Source organism: Nomascus leucogenys, chromosome 3, assembly GCF_006542625.1.
Source record: "Nomascus leucogenys isolate Asia chromosome 3, Asia_NLE_v1, whole genome shotgun sequence".
Taxonomy (NCBI): Eukaryota; Metazoa; Chordata; class Mammalia; order Primates; family Hylobatidae; genus Nomascus; species Nomascus leucogenys.
In genome coordinates, this window is record NC_044383.1 from 104,487,319 (window position 1) to 104,502,333 (window position 15,015).

At 38.5% G+C, this 15,015-nt stretch overlaps 1 protein-coding gene across 1 annotated transcript in view; it reads left to right on the forward strand.

Annotated features, from left to right (window-relative positions):
* SLC35F1 (solute carrier family 35 member F1) overlaps nt 1-15,015 on the forward strand; it is a 401,279-nt gene that overhangs the window by 239,925 nt on the left and 146,339 nt on the right. The window contains exon 2 of the mRNA XM_030809615.1: nt 235-410. Within this exon, the coding sequence (XP_030665475.1) occupies nt 235-410 (176 nt within the window). The remainder of the gene's footprint in view (nt 1-234; nt 411-15,015) is intronic.

The window sequence follows — 15,015 nt, forward strand, 5'->3', positions numbered from 1 at the left end:
AGTTACATGACTGTGAGCAAACTCCTTAACCACTCTAAGTTTTGGTTTCCTCCTCTGTAAAATCTCAGTAATCATTGCACCTTCCTCGAGGGATTGCTTTGATGGACTAAAGGGAATAATATTTAATTGCACTTAATCCAGTGCATGCTACCAGTGCTCAAAAAGTTTTAATTGCTATTGTTTTAATGGTCTTCCTGCTGACCTTTGCTGTTTTTTTTTCTCTTTATTTCTCAGGGAGATGTTAATCTCTGTGGCCCTGGGCCAAGTGTTATCCCTCCTTATTTGTGGAATTGGCTTGACTAGCAAGTATCTGTCAGAAGATTTCCATGCCAACACACCAGTCTTCCAGAGTTTCCTCAATTACATTCTTCTCTTCTTGGTCTATACCACCACACTAGCCGTCAGACAAGGTAAGCTCACAAAAACACCAGGAATATAGCTTTTACAAACACCTAAAAAAAAGATGAGCCATGACCAGATAACGTTTTGTCACTTACAGCATCAGTTAAGATCATTGAAAACCCCAGATCTTACTTTTCTATTTTGCAGTAATACAGTAAACAAAATGAGTGAATAAATCACAAAGAAAATTAATCATATGAATTCAGCAAGAAGTGGGAACTGCATGTATAGGCAAAAATGTACAATTGCTCACTTTTTGAATCCCTGTTAACATTACTTCTACCCTCTCAGTGGAATTAAATGAGTTTTTCCCTGGAACTTGGAACAGGCCTGATGCAGATATTCTAAATAATGCTTGCTCTGAGAAATCCAAGGGAATTGCAGACAAATACATGTTCTGTGGGAAAGTGACACAAGAAAGATACAAATTGTAAACACAGACAACTCTATTAACATCACAGAAAAAGAAAAAAATAAAACTACCACAAATGGTCAGATGAGATGTGAAATTATTTTGAACTTGAAATAATTAAAGAAATAAAACAAGTCCGCTAAGAGCCAATGCAAGAAAACCTTTTTTTAAGGGGCAGTTGCAGTTGAAAAACCTCAGGGTACATCCCTGGAAGGGATGATTCAGAGTCATATGATATGCCACTGAATCCAGTGTGCTGTGGTTTGAACGTCCCCTCCAAAACTCATGTTGAAATGTAATTGCCACTGTGACAATATTAAGAGGTGGGAGTATTAAGAAAGATGTTACTAGGCCGTGAGGGCTTCACCCTCCTGAATGGAGATTAATGCCATTATCATGGGATTAATGCCATCAGCTAAATGTGGGTTTGGTCCCCCTCTTGCCCTCTCTTGCTCTCTCATGTGTGCTCTTGTGCCTGTCTGCCATGTGAGGATGCCGCAAAAAGGCCCTCACCAGATGTGAGCCCTTTGACCTTGGACTTCCCAGCCTCCAGAACCATAAGAAATAAATCTCTGTTCTTTATAAATTGTGCAGTCTCAGGTATTATGGAATATGTTATTCATTATAGCAGCACAAAATGGTCAATGACAAGGTGTAAACACTTTTATCTATGGCTCAGAAATAGCCATCAATTTTCCCCAAAATAGTAGCTGTCAGCTGTAAAATGTACATTGAAAAAAATCATTAATACATTTGGAGACAATTATATACATTAATAATAGATAAGGACACATGTATAGCTGTGTACATCAATTTTAATAGTCACGCTTTTAGGAAACATGTATAAGACTATCAGTATTTAATTTTTACATTTATTTATTTGGATTACTGTCCAGAAGAATAATGCTTAATTATAATGATTTGACCAATACTGGATTTCATCTCATAGGAGGAATAAATATGAACAAGTTGAGACTGACTTCCAGTTTTAGATTTGTTTAAAGTATTGTAGAAGCTAATTTTATTTACTTCTCAAAAATTGGTTCTATCAGTGCTTGTTTTTTAAAGTTTAACATCAATAATCATTATTATTTTAAGAATAAAATCTCAGGCCACCAAAGTTATTGACATTGAATCTCAGCTGTGTTTCCTGAGTGCGATTTGGAAACTAATAATTTTGAATGTTGTAAATGTGTTATCTAAGTGTCAAAAAAAAAGCATGAAACTGCGTAAAATATTTGAAGAAATTTATTCTGAGCCAAATATGAGTGACCCTGGCCCCTAACACAGCCCTCAGAAGAGCCTGAGAACATGTGCCCAAGGTGGTCGGGGTGCAGCTTGGTTTTATATTTAATACATTTTAGGCAGACATGAGACTTCAATCATTTAAGAAATACATTGGTTTGCGAATACCACATGTTCTCACTCATAGTTGGGAATTGAACAATGAGATCACTTGGACACAAGGCGGGGAACATCACACACCAGGGCCTGTTGGGGGTTGAGGGGCTGGGGGAGGGATAGCATTAGGGAAAATATCTAATGTAAATGACGAGTTGATGGCAAACCAACATGACACATGTATACCTATGTATCAAACCTGCACGTTGTGCACATGTACCCTAGAACTTAAAGTATACTAAAAAATAAAATAAAATAAGAAATACATTGGTTTGGTCCAGTAAGGCAGGACAACTCGAAGCGTGGGGCATCCAGCTTATAGGTAGATTTAAAAATTTTCTGAAACTATACTGCAAGATGGTACAATGTATTTAGTCTTTGAGTTCTTGTACATCTCACTTTTCAGGAATCCAGGGGTTTAACAAAAACTTGAATCAGGAAAAAAAAGTTAAGCCATTCTAAAGGGGAGGGAGAATTATTTCAACCATACCAATAATTTATAGGTAGAGGCTAAAAAAGCTTAGAAGATAAAATGTGGTAAAATGCCTAGAGTTAATAATTACAGTACCATCTATTGAGCCTTTATAATGCGCCAGCCACTGTGTATGTAAATTATCCTTTTTATTCCATCAATCCAAGGAAATAGGTATGATTATCCAAAATTTTATAAATGAGAAAACCAAGGCTCTGACAGCCCAGGAAACTGCTTGTGGATATAGGAGAGCAAGGAGTAGAGGCCCATCCAAGGCAGGGTTGTGAGGGCAGTGTGGCTTCAGGGCCCACCCTGCCTCTCCTTGTGAGGTGCAGGGAAGGCAGGAGGAGGGAGCGGAGACCCTTCTGAACAAAAGGAGAGGTTTTTTTTTCCTTTGAATTTCAAAACCCTGAATAGGAAACCAGCCCTCGGTGTAAGATATAATGAGATACCACAGTGCGGTCAGGAGGATTGTATTAGTCAGGGTTCTCTAGAGCCAGAAGACTAATAGGATAGATGTATATATGAAAGGGAGTTTATTAAGGAGTATTGACTCACGATCACAAGGTGAAGTCCCACAGTAGGCCATCTGCAAGCTGAGGAGCAAGGAAGCCAGTCCAAGTCCCAAAACCTCAAAAGTAGGGAAGCCGACAGTACAGCCTTCAGTCTGTGGCTGAAGTCCCCAAAGCTCCAGGCAAATCACTGGTATAAGTCCAAGAATCCAAAAGCTGAAGAACTTGAAGTCCGACATTTGAGGGCAGGGAGCATCCAGCGTGGGAGAAAGATGGAGGCCAGAAAACTCAGCCAGTCTAGTCCTTCCATGTTCTTCTGCCTGCTTTTATCCCAGCTGTGCTGGCAACTGATTAGATGGTGCCCACCCAGATTGAGGGTAGGTCCCAGTTTACTGACTCAAATGTTAACCTCCTTTGGCAACACACTCAGAGACACACCCAGGAACAATACTTTTTATCCTTCAATCCAATCAAGTTGACACTCATTAACCATCACAAGGATGTCATAGACGATTTAGGGAGAGGGTTGGAGGTGGACAGGAAGAAAGACCAATGGAAAGAGGCTAAGGACTAGGAGCAGCAAGGAATTTGGAGGTTCTTTAGAAAGAAAAGACTGAAGAGGGCTAGGGAAATTTTGACTGCCGATACCAGTCTGTGATGGAGAGAATCAATTTCTAAAATACCCTCTGGAAATTTTTACCATTGCCTCAGATCCTCACTAAGTTTGCTGGCATGTCTTCATTTGGGTGTTTCCTCAGAATGGTTATTTGTTTTAAGCTTCATCTTTAGATGTTTTAATAGGCTGGCATTAAGCTAACATCTGTAAATGAACATAATAATTACATTAATTTTCTATAGGCTGATTCAGTACAATGTTCTGGAGACATACTAATCTGTCTTGTCAGACACCTGAAAATTTGGGAAAGAATGAACAACAAAGAGGGAAGGATGGAAAGTGTGGTGTGTGCAAGGGAGAGTCTCGTAGTCGCAAGTTCTCCTTTCTCACTGCTCTGAGAGCTGCAGGTTAGGTCTGAGCCACATGTTGCCACTCTGGGCCACCTAACAGCATGAAGTTAGACTCAGAAATACATTTTTAAACAAATCTTTCTTTATAGTTTTAATCATATATCTTCTAAAATTTAATGATTGTCACATTTAAAACAATGTGCTAAATGCAAGAAGCCTTTCAAGAGCATTAAGGGTGAGGTTATTATGAAAGCCTTGCTTAAATTTGACTTCAAAGTCAAACTGAATTCTCCCTATCAAAATTTCACTAGAGTCATGATCAAAGACTCTGAAGCAGCAGTCTCCAGTATAAGTTCCAAAATGAATTGGAGTTGAGTTTGCCCTTGATTATTAATTGATTCCTACAAAAATTTGGGTACCATCTTCCTTACAAAATATCATATCCAGTTGAGCAAATTTTAAGTCTAGCCCTCTTTATAGTTGGAGCTAGGTGTTCTTCCAGATGGTTCTAAAATTTTTAAAAAATGCTTGGCCAGGTGCAGTGGCTCACGCCTGTAATCCCAGCACTTTGGGAGGCCGAGGCGGGCAGACCACGAGGTCAGAAGATCGAGACCATCCTGGCCAACACTGTGAGACCCCGTCTCTACTAAAAATACAAAAAAATTTGCCGGGCGTGGTGGCGGGTGCCTGCAGTCCCAGCTACTTGGGAGACTGACGCAGGAGAATGGCATGAACCCGGGAGGCGGAGCTTGCAGTGAGCAGAGATCGCGCCGCTGCGCTCCACCCTGGGCCGTAGAGCGAGACTGTGTCTCAAAAAAAAAAAAAAAAAAAAAAAAATGCTTACTGTTCATATCAAAGACCTTCAGAAATACAACTTTGTAGAAAGAAATGTACTCCACCAAAGTAGTTTTGTTGACATTGTATCAAGTTTGAGAATTTAGGTAAAACAGAGATAACTGTTACATCAATAGCTTAATTGTAACCACTTTGAGAAGTTAGGTAGGAAATTAAAATGTACCCACTGGAATAAAGCCTGAAATCCAAACAACTCATACAAAGTGGGGCTTCAGGAATATGACTAAGAAAGTACAGTGAAGGTTCCAAAAATGTATGCATTTGCCTAGGAAACTCTCAAAAGATGAGTTCTCCTTATATCTACTGTCTTCTTAAAATTCCATGTAATTACAGCTGAAGTCAGGAAGCAGAGGAACAAAATGCAGAGACTGTGAACCAGAGGCGAGGACAGACTGGGGTCCAATGAAGACCACCAGTACTTGCTTTTGTGATGTAAGAGCAAGAAATGTGACAGGCTTTTAAAGACAAAGGTGAAAATAGGATACAGTTCCTATCAAGAAAACATGTATCATCTAACTTTCTGCCCATAAGCTTCTCTTGTCTGTGATGACAAAAATCATGCTGCTTCCCAGAGCTACCTTTAAGTTTTTAAATAATAGATACTCATGCTCTTTTAGCAGTTTTTAACTTCTGAGTGTGTATAAATCATAAAAACTTTAATAAGCAATCATTTCCTCTTCTCTTTCTTCTGCTACCATTTTTCTACATTCTTGTTTCTCTAATTCCTTTTTGTTTTCACACCAGCAATCTACTCATTGCCGGAGGAGTAAAGGCAGGATGCTGAGGGTAAAAAGAAAACACTTTTAGCCTTTGTTTTCCTCCTCAATTTCCTCCTCAACTCACAGTGGTAGGGAAAAAATGGGTATCAGTAATGAAAGCATGACTAGAATAATAAGTGTCTGCTTCTTTTTATATACAGACCCTGAAAATAAAAGAAAATATGGCCATCATTGAGTGTTATGGGTACTAACAACTTCAACATTCTTGGTGACTGGTTCTGCAAGTTTTGCTTTTTCATTGAAAAGTGTTCTTACAAGCTCTTCCGATTTTTGATAAAAGACAAGCTTCCAGCTAAAAGCAATTTGATGAGTATGGCATGTGTTTTGCTTTTCAGTGAATTATTGAAACATATACATTAAACTATTTATTGAATCATATATCTGTTTCTTTGTGTGAGTGTAAAAATGAAACAAGTCTCTAATAGTGCTAATAGAACACTCATAAAAATATCACCATGTAGAATCCCTTTGATTTTTCTCAAAGAAAGAATACTTAAAAGTGAACTGCATTGCTTTACTCTTCATGAGAAATACTCATATTGAGCATTAAATTCTAGCAGATGGAAATCCTAGAGGTCTAGGTTCAAATGTTAATTCTAAGTGAGAAGACTGAAGCAAGGAAGTTAGTTAGGTATTCAAGCACCTGTCCTCTCCTGGCCCCTTCTGCTTACCATCCCCTTTCTCCACCCAGAATATTCAAGTGGGGCAGAAGAGATAAGAGAAATTTATAAATATGACAGCCCTGTCTACGCATACAGCTGGACGCAAGTCATGACCCAATGGTCCAGTCCCACAAACCTTGGCATTTTAAATAAAAATTCTTCAAAGAGTTTGTGCCAAGAAAGTATCCTGCTATTTTTTTTTTTTTTGAGGAGGTTGGGGGTGGTAGCTGAGGAAGCATTAATTAAGAGGTAATTGTTGTTTCTTCCAACTCAACAAAGGCTTCATATTTGTTCTCTACAGAGATACTACATTTCTTACATACAATTACATAGGCTAAATTCTCCATGACCAATATCACATTTAAAATACATAATTAGAAGAAATAGAGAATTTCATGTGAAATAAAATAGGCCTATCAGATAGCCACATTAAAGGCTTGGAAACTTAGGTAGCCAGCATTTCCCCATATGTCAGACCCTAGAGTCACCTGAAGATCTCACCTCCCCAGATCCGTGAATGTGCCTCTGCCTCTGTGAATCTTTGCCCCCTACCCGCCTACTTTCATTGCAGTTTCCTTTAATGCTTCCCATAGGCAGTCCAAAAAAAAAAAAAAAAAAAGGCAATGAAAGAATTAAACCAGGACCTAGGATTTTCTCAGAGCAGAAGCCTGAGTTCTGCTCACTCACAGCCCAGTTCTCAGTTCTCTGGGTAACACTGACTAAATCACTGAGAAGAAGGGACTGTTATTAGCATGTGGGCATAATAACAAAGCATTTGGCAAATGTAAATGCTAAATTATAACTCCTTTGGGAGTCGTGGGAGAAATAGTACTGTCACTTACCTAAGTCTGGTGAGGTAATATTCACTGGAGCCTCTTAAAAAGTCTCCCTTGTGGGAAATTACTTGGCAAATCTCCATTCCTATTTCTTGTCAGGTTTCATTTGTTCTTACTTCCTAAGTATGATTGGAGAATTTTAGCCCCCGTAGTATAAAGATTGCACCTCAGGGATTTCTGAGATGAATGTTTGGTAGATGCTTCATGGGAATTATGTTTATGTTGTCTAGGAAAAGAGAAGAACAGATTTGGGGCTGGGATGTTATATAAATATCATGCTGGGAAAATGGTAGAGAAGGTCACACAAGAAAATTAGAATCCACTTCTAGCAAAACTTCCTCCCAGTAGTTCCTTACATATGGAACTCTCACATATTGCCTGTATGTGGGAATACACATGGTAATGCTGCTTTGAAAAATGTGGGAATGCTGCTTTGGAAAATAGCTTGGCATTGTCTCATAAGGTTAAACGTACGTTTGCCATGTGACTCAACAATTGCATTTTTCCAAGAGATGAAAACATAATGTCCATGCAAAGATCTACATACAAATGCTCATTGCATCTTTATTCATAATTGCAAAAAACTAAACTACCCAAGTGCCCATCAACTTACGAAAGGGTAAACAAATTGCAGTAAATTCATGCAATGGAATGTCACTGACCAATAAAAAGAAATAAGCTACTGATACGTATAATAGTATGGATTAACCTCAAAAGCATTACACTAAGTGCAAGAATCCAGACGTGAAAGTTTACATAGTATATAATTACATACTGCATAGTTATACAATGTTCTGGAAAATACAAAACTATAAGGACAGAGAATAGATCAAGTGGTTTCCAGAGCCTGAGGTAGTGGTGAGAGGAGACTGACTGCAAAGGGGCACAAGGAAACTTTTGGGAGGATGGAAATGTTCTGTGTATCTCGATTTTTATGGAGGTTACCTGACTATATACATTTGTTGAAACTCTTCAAACTATACTCTTAAAAGGAGAGAATTTTATTGTCTCTAAGTTATACTTCAATGCATCTGACTGAAGGGGGAAAAAAAGAAAATTAACTACTATAACTCGGCGGTTACCATGATGGAATAAGTTATCATTGAGCCTAGAGTTTACAATATGCAGCTATTCCCTCAGTCGCTTACAGATATTAGGACATGCTGGTAAAACTTCCCACTTCCTTGTGGCATCCTTTTAGACGACAAGAATGAGTACTGATTCCCAAAAATTGTACCTGCATCAAGGAACTGTTAGTGTTACATGAGCTATCAAGCTTAAGTCCACCAAACAATACAAAACACACACATTCCATACATAAGCAGTGCTTACAGTGCTTACAGGGTGAATCTGCACCAAATAGAGTCTCCCACAGTCTTAATGAAACTTATAGTATCCAATAGTGCATTTCGTGTGTATGCTAACGTGTATGAATCTTTTCTTTTTTCTTTTTTTTTTTTTTTTTTTTTTTTGAGACAAGGTCTCACTCTGTCTCCCAGACTGTAGTGCAGTGGTGCGATCCCAGCTCACTGCAACCTCTGCCTCCCAGGCTCAAGCAGTTCTCCTGCCTCAGCCTCCCGAGTACCCAGGATTACAGGCACGCACCACTACCACCCAGCTAATTTTTGTATTTTTTAGTGGAGACGGGGTTTCACCATGTTGGCCAGGCTGGTTCTGAACTCCTGACCTCAAATGATCCACCCACCTCGACCTCCCAAAGTGCTGGGATTACAGGCCTGAGCCACTGTGCCTGGCCAATGTGTATGAATCTTAAAGAGAGTGATATCTTACATAGAACTCTCAGTATCACTTAGTACAATAAATGACTTTTAGATGGAAGAAAATTGACATGAATATGTAACACCATCTACTCTTAATGAATCCTTACATAAACTTATACACAAACACACTCACACTCACACACACATACACTCTATACATCAGACATTGCTTCATTCCCCCATGCCAAATACTTTATTAATGAATGTCTTCCTGATTCTTTTATTTTAAACAGCGTATAAGCTCAAGGGGAGAGGCTGCCTGTTTTATCTGGAGTCCATGTTGACTGTTAATTCTGGAAATCTTTAAGCATTCATCTATCCATGCTGAGAGCTGGCATAGAGCAATACTCATTCCTGGCACGCAGCTCCATCGTTCATGTGGGAGATTGAAGGGTGGTTACAAGATGATAACTGTATTGCCTGAAGGAGATAAGTCCCCTTCTGCCAAAATAGTGCTTTGTATGTAATTAGTGTAAAAATTCAGAGGAATAGAGTTTATCTTTACAATCATCTTTCTCATTAAAAAAGAATCATAATGGAAGAACAAAGCAGTCCCTGCAGTGAACTGAATTGCCTTCCCTAAGTTTTCATTAAATCAAAGACTCAGCAGTTAGCCATCTTGCAGACACTATTGCAGTCTACTGCATGAGATTTGCAGGAAAGAAAAAATGAAGCAAATGGTTTTTTTTTTTAAGACTTAGAACTGCATAATAATTATCTTTGGATCATAATTTCCTGCCTATGCATTTTTTGAATGTCTAGTTTCATTGGTTTCCCTAAGATTTTTGAGGACTCCAAGGAGCATCATCATGTAACTCACCAAATTTAAATGTGATACTTGCAGACAGGTTAGGACTTATTACAAGTTAAAGTGATTGGGCTCCTTCAGTGGTCTATATGAGGAAAAACATAAAGGAAATAACTCCAAATAAAACAAAATATGAGTAGAATTTATGTTTCTGGCCATTTTTTGTTTTACTATTTGAAGCTTCTTTCAAAAAATAGAGTGAATATCACTTTTTTGTCTTTAACTGCCTAATTACTCATTTCTAAGACAATGTCTATCTTTAAGACTCATATTTAGGAATTATTACTTAAGTCAACTAAATTAAAATATTATTTTAAACAGTTAGGATCTGGACTTTTTTTATTTCTCAATTCAATCAAAATTCAAGAGTCATTGAGTCACCCTAATGAGTATCTATAACTTGTCTGTGCTGTATTTCATCATTTCATAAGTCAGGATAATAATAGTAAATTCTTTACAAGTTTCATGTGGGTTAAGATGATGCATAAAAAGCTTACAGGACAGTGTCAGGCATACAGAAAACAATAAACTGAATATAATATGCCATCATCAACATTAGATTTGCTTGCTAAATATTGATTCTTCTCAGCAAGTTGGATTTTATACATGTAACCCTTAATTTGAATAAATTCTACCATGAGAACTCTGAAATTCAATGACCATATTCCAGCATATATGTTCTCCTTCACTTGGCCCTGGATACCAGAGTAGGCACAAGTGTAATTCATAGAAGGATCAGAAATAAAACAGTCATTTTAGATGTTTTCTCACCACTTCAGTGGCCACTGTGAGAGAACTCACTGATATAATTATTACACTAGCCCCTGACTAATTCCTAAATGCACAAGCTCAGAGGCCCCTCCCCCAGGGTATAGAATCAGAGATTTTCTGCCTGAGAAAGCTAAGCCAAGAGGAACAATAGGAACCCCAAATCTTTGTTCAGAAGGAGCCAGAGCCACCCTTGGACTTTTAGGCATAACTGCACCCAGATGGTCCAAGCTATGAGAGATTAGAAAGGGGAAGGGAGGGTTGCCAAAGGAAGAAATGGAGAAAGCAATTTCCTAGGCCAGTGCTTGTTCTAGAGTTTTCATCAGGACCGAGAAACATTAAGGCAGAATTACTTCCCACCCTTTCTCTCCCCTTGTTTGTGTGTGTGTGTTTTCTAGCTCTTCTCACATTTCCTCTCTTCACCGCAGCTTTTTCCTTCTCACACAGCCTTAACTAATAGACAAATGGGGAAAAATGGGAAGAAAAGCATTCCTACTCCCTTGACTGAGACAGAACTTTTATTACAAATGCAGACATTGCAGAGAATATCCAGATTCTGTTTAAGTCGTGTCTGGAGTAAAACACTCCCAAGTTACTATTCTTTGCTCAAGAAAAGGCTCAGGGCACTAGGGTACCAATCAAAATGAAGCATGTTGTAAATGAAGCTTGACCACCTTCTTTCCTGAGTGTTTTCTCTTCCACAATACACACAGAGTGCATTGTAAACTGCAACCAACTGAATACACATACCATACAGAAAGCAATGCAGCTCCAAAGCAGCTGGGAACACCTAATTTCCATTTGGCCTGCTGACTGAGGTACATGCCAGCTGCAGAAGGTGAGGAAAAAGAAGTGTGATTTGGCCAAAGCCAGGACAGGATGGCATTCTTGCCCCTGATAACTTCCAGCAAGGAATCAGGTTTGAGCACAGGAGCCATAGATACTTTGGAAGACCCTATCATTACAACAGTAGAAATCTTCAGATGCATTACCAGAGGGAAAACTGGGTCACTGTTTATAACCAGAATTCCAAATCTCCACCAGTTATTTGGAATAATCAATGAACAACACATTCCTGTTAAGACCATCACAATGGAAACCACAGTAAGAACTCTGTAAGTGGAGATCTGGCCTTACTAATGAACTTCTCCAAAGAAAAGAACTATCCTTAGATGAGGTCATTAAAAGAAATTGGGCTCCCATTTTTAGGCAAGGTAAGAATGTTCTATTTCAGAGTTGGAAAATAAAATCAGGGTGGGGAGAGGAAAAAACTTAAAAATAATGCGAGATTAAAAAAAAAAGAGTTGCAAAATGCTCTGAGAGAACACAAAGCATTGGAGGCTACAAAGCCACTTCTGGTGGAGAAGTGGCCACTAGGGTATCATTTGAGAAGAGGAGAAGGCCACGATATCACAGATCATGGAGCTGTTGCTCAGCCATTGCTGAGCTGGAGGAGTGGGCTATGGACAAACTCAATGGACTACTGAGGCCTTACCAAATTCAAAGCAGCAGGTTCTATGCCTACAAGCAGATTTCAGCGTTTGGCTTAGTGGATGTCATTTGCTGAGGTCGAAATTTCCAGCTGTGCAGTGTTAAACTCGGGATGATTATAGCACAGCTTTAAACAAGCTATTGATTTTAAACTTTTCTTAGGCTAAAAGAAACTAAGTTAGATCATTCAGAAGCAAGTGAAGAACTCACCTTCTAAAAATAAAGTTAGGGAACTTGGTAAGTAACTTCTTTTCAACAGAGATATGTGTGGGCATAGCTTATGTAAGTGACATAAATGTAGAAGTCTCTGCACTGTTAAAAATTGTAAGTTATTTACTACATGGAAACTTATCAAGTCTCAACCCCTGTTTTCTATTGTTTGGACCTCAGATGTGTTGAGTAATTTAGACACCCAAAAGGAAAGTCATTGGTGAATGTGTTCCTATACTGAGAGTGTCTCTTAACTGAAGGAGCCAACCTGGTACACAAGCCAAGGATGCAACTTGAGTTTTATACTTTTAGTTCTGAAGAGTTTTATGCTTTTAGTTCTGCCCATGATTACTTTATATAGAACCTTCCAGAAGGCTCCAACCTGATTACATCTTATTCAGATTTCTCTTATATAAATTTCAGTTCCTCAGTCCTTTATTTCTTTCTTCATTAATTCACTTGTTCATTAGTTCATTCACTATTCATTTATTCAGCAAGTGCCTTTGGGAGGCTTTCTTCGTCTGTCAGTCACTGTGCTACGAGGTGTGAAGGATCCCTGATTGAGTAAAGATGAATTCCCTTCTCCTTCCCCCTCCAAGTTCACAGAGAAGTGAAGGAGAGACGAGTAAAGAGTCCCTGTAACTTCAAGAGTACAAATCTGAGGGCCATCCTTTCCCTTATCTTCACCAAACTTTCATTGCAAAAGCATTTACAGTCACGCCTCACTTAATACAGGGATATCTTCTGAGAAATGCATCTTTAGGTGATTTCGTCATTGTGCAAACATCATAGAGTGTACTTACATAAGCCTAGATGGTATAGCCTACTACATACCTAGGCTACATGGTTAGCCTATATGGTAAAGCCTATTGCTCCTGGGGTACAAACTTGTACAGCATATAACTTACTGTACCAAATACTGTAGACAATTGTAACACTATAATGAGTATATATTTGTGTATCTAAATATATCTAAATATACTAAAGGTACAGTAAAAATATGGTATAAAAATAAAAAGTATACACCTATATAGAGCAGTTACTGTGAATGGTGCTTGCAAGGTTGGCAATTGCTCTGGCTGAGTGAGTGGCGAGTGAATGTGAAGGCCTAAGACATTACTGTAGCCTACTGTAGATTTTATAGACACTGTGCACTTAGACTACACACTAAACTTATTTAAAAATTAAGTAATTTCATTATGATGTTATGATAGCTATGACATCACTAGGCAGTAGGAATTTCTCAGCTCCGCTAACATTTTGTAGGACCACCATTGTATACACAGTCAGTTGTTGACCAAAACATCGATGTACAGCACATAACTGAACCTCTCTGTCATCCACTTCACCACTCTTCTCTCCATCCAGCTCCAGTCCTGTCTTCCCCACTTATTCACAGCAGAATAATTCATTATAACCACTAGAATCAATAGTTTGCTGTTTCATGGCTTCCCTTTAGCTTTTCTTCAATGGTTCAATGCAAAGGGATTTTGTGCAAAGGGACCCTGACTTTGCATTAAGAAGAGCAGCTTCTGTTCTTCCAGTCCCTGTGCTATCTTCCCCTCACCTCTTGCCCCAACTATCTCTCTTGGAGAATACTGCACAGACATCATCCACTTCCTTGATTTAGACTTAGTTGTGGCCGCTTTTTGGTTGCTGAGCTTCTATGAGCTAGACCAGAAGGCTATTTTGATAACTATAATATTCCCCCCTTATCCTCATGGAATACATCCCAAGACCCCCAATGGACGCCTAAAACAGCACATAGTAGAGAACCTGATATATATATTATGTTTTTTCCTATACATACATGAATACCTATGGTAAAGTTTAACTTATAAATTAGGCACAGTAACAAAAATAACATAATAAAATAGAACAATTATAACAATATACTGTAATAAAAGTTATGTGAATATGGTCTCCCTCTCAAAATACCTTATTGTACTGTACTCACTTATTTTCAGATGGTGGTTAATGATGGATGACTGAAACCGTGGAAAGTGAAAATGCAGATAAGGGATATGAGTCACTTCCAAGACTCTTAACTGTCTCGTCTTCCTTTACGAGCAGTTATATATAGGTCAGTGGTCTACAGCAAGTGACTTCAGACCCAAGTGACCCCTCTATGTAATGGCAAACTGGTTTTGCTCCTTTTCCTGGTGATTTGGGAATATACTTTCAGCCCTTGCTGGTATACTGAATTTAAACTCTTTTGAAATTTCTAACAAGCCCCAAAAATATTAGAAAACCACTATAATCTTATGTTATAAAGTGACCAAGTGAAAACACAGTGGAAGATATCAGGGTTCATGGGCTTTATCCTACTATCTGACAGAGAACAAAGATATACAACCACTCACTGGGACTGTTAGCATCTGCAGAGGGGCAGGAAGAGAGAGCAAAATATCGATTTTTTAACCAACTAGCTCATCTCATTTTCTGAATATGCAGCATGCTCCATTCAGCAAATGTTCTTCACATCTTTCAGAGTATTCGATTACCATTTCGTAGTATTCTAGGGGAGTAAATTAATGGTGCCTCTGATAGCAACATTGCAATATGCACAATTTCCACTAGTCCTAATGTGTTTTCAGAAAGTATCACAGGTAAATATCCAACCAAATGTAGCAATGATCATTCCCTTGAAGAAAACATTA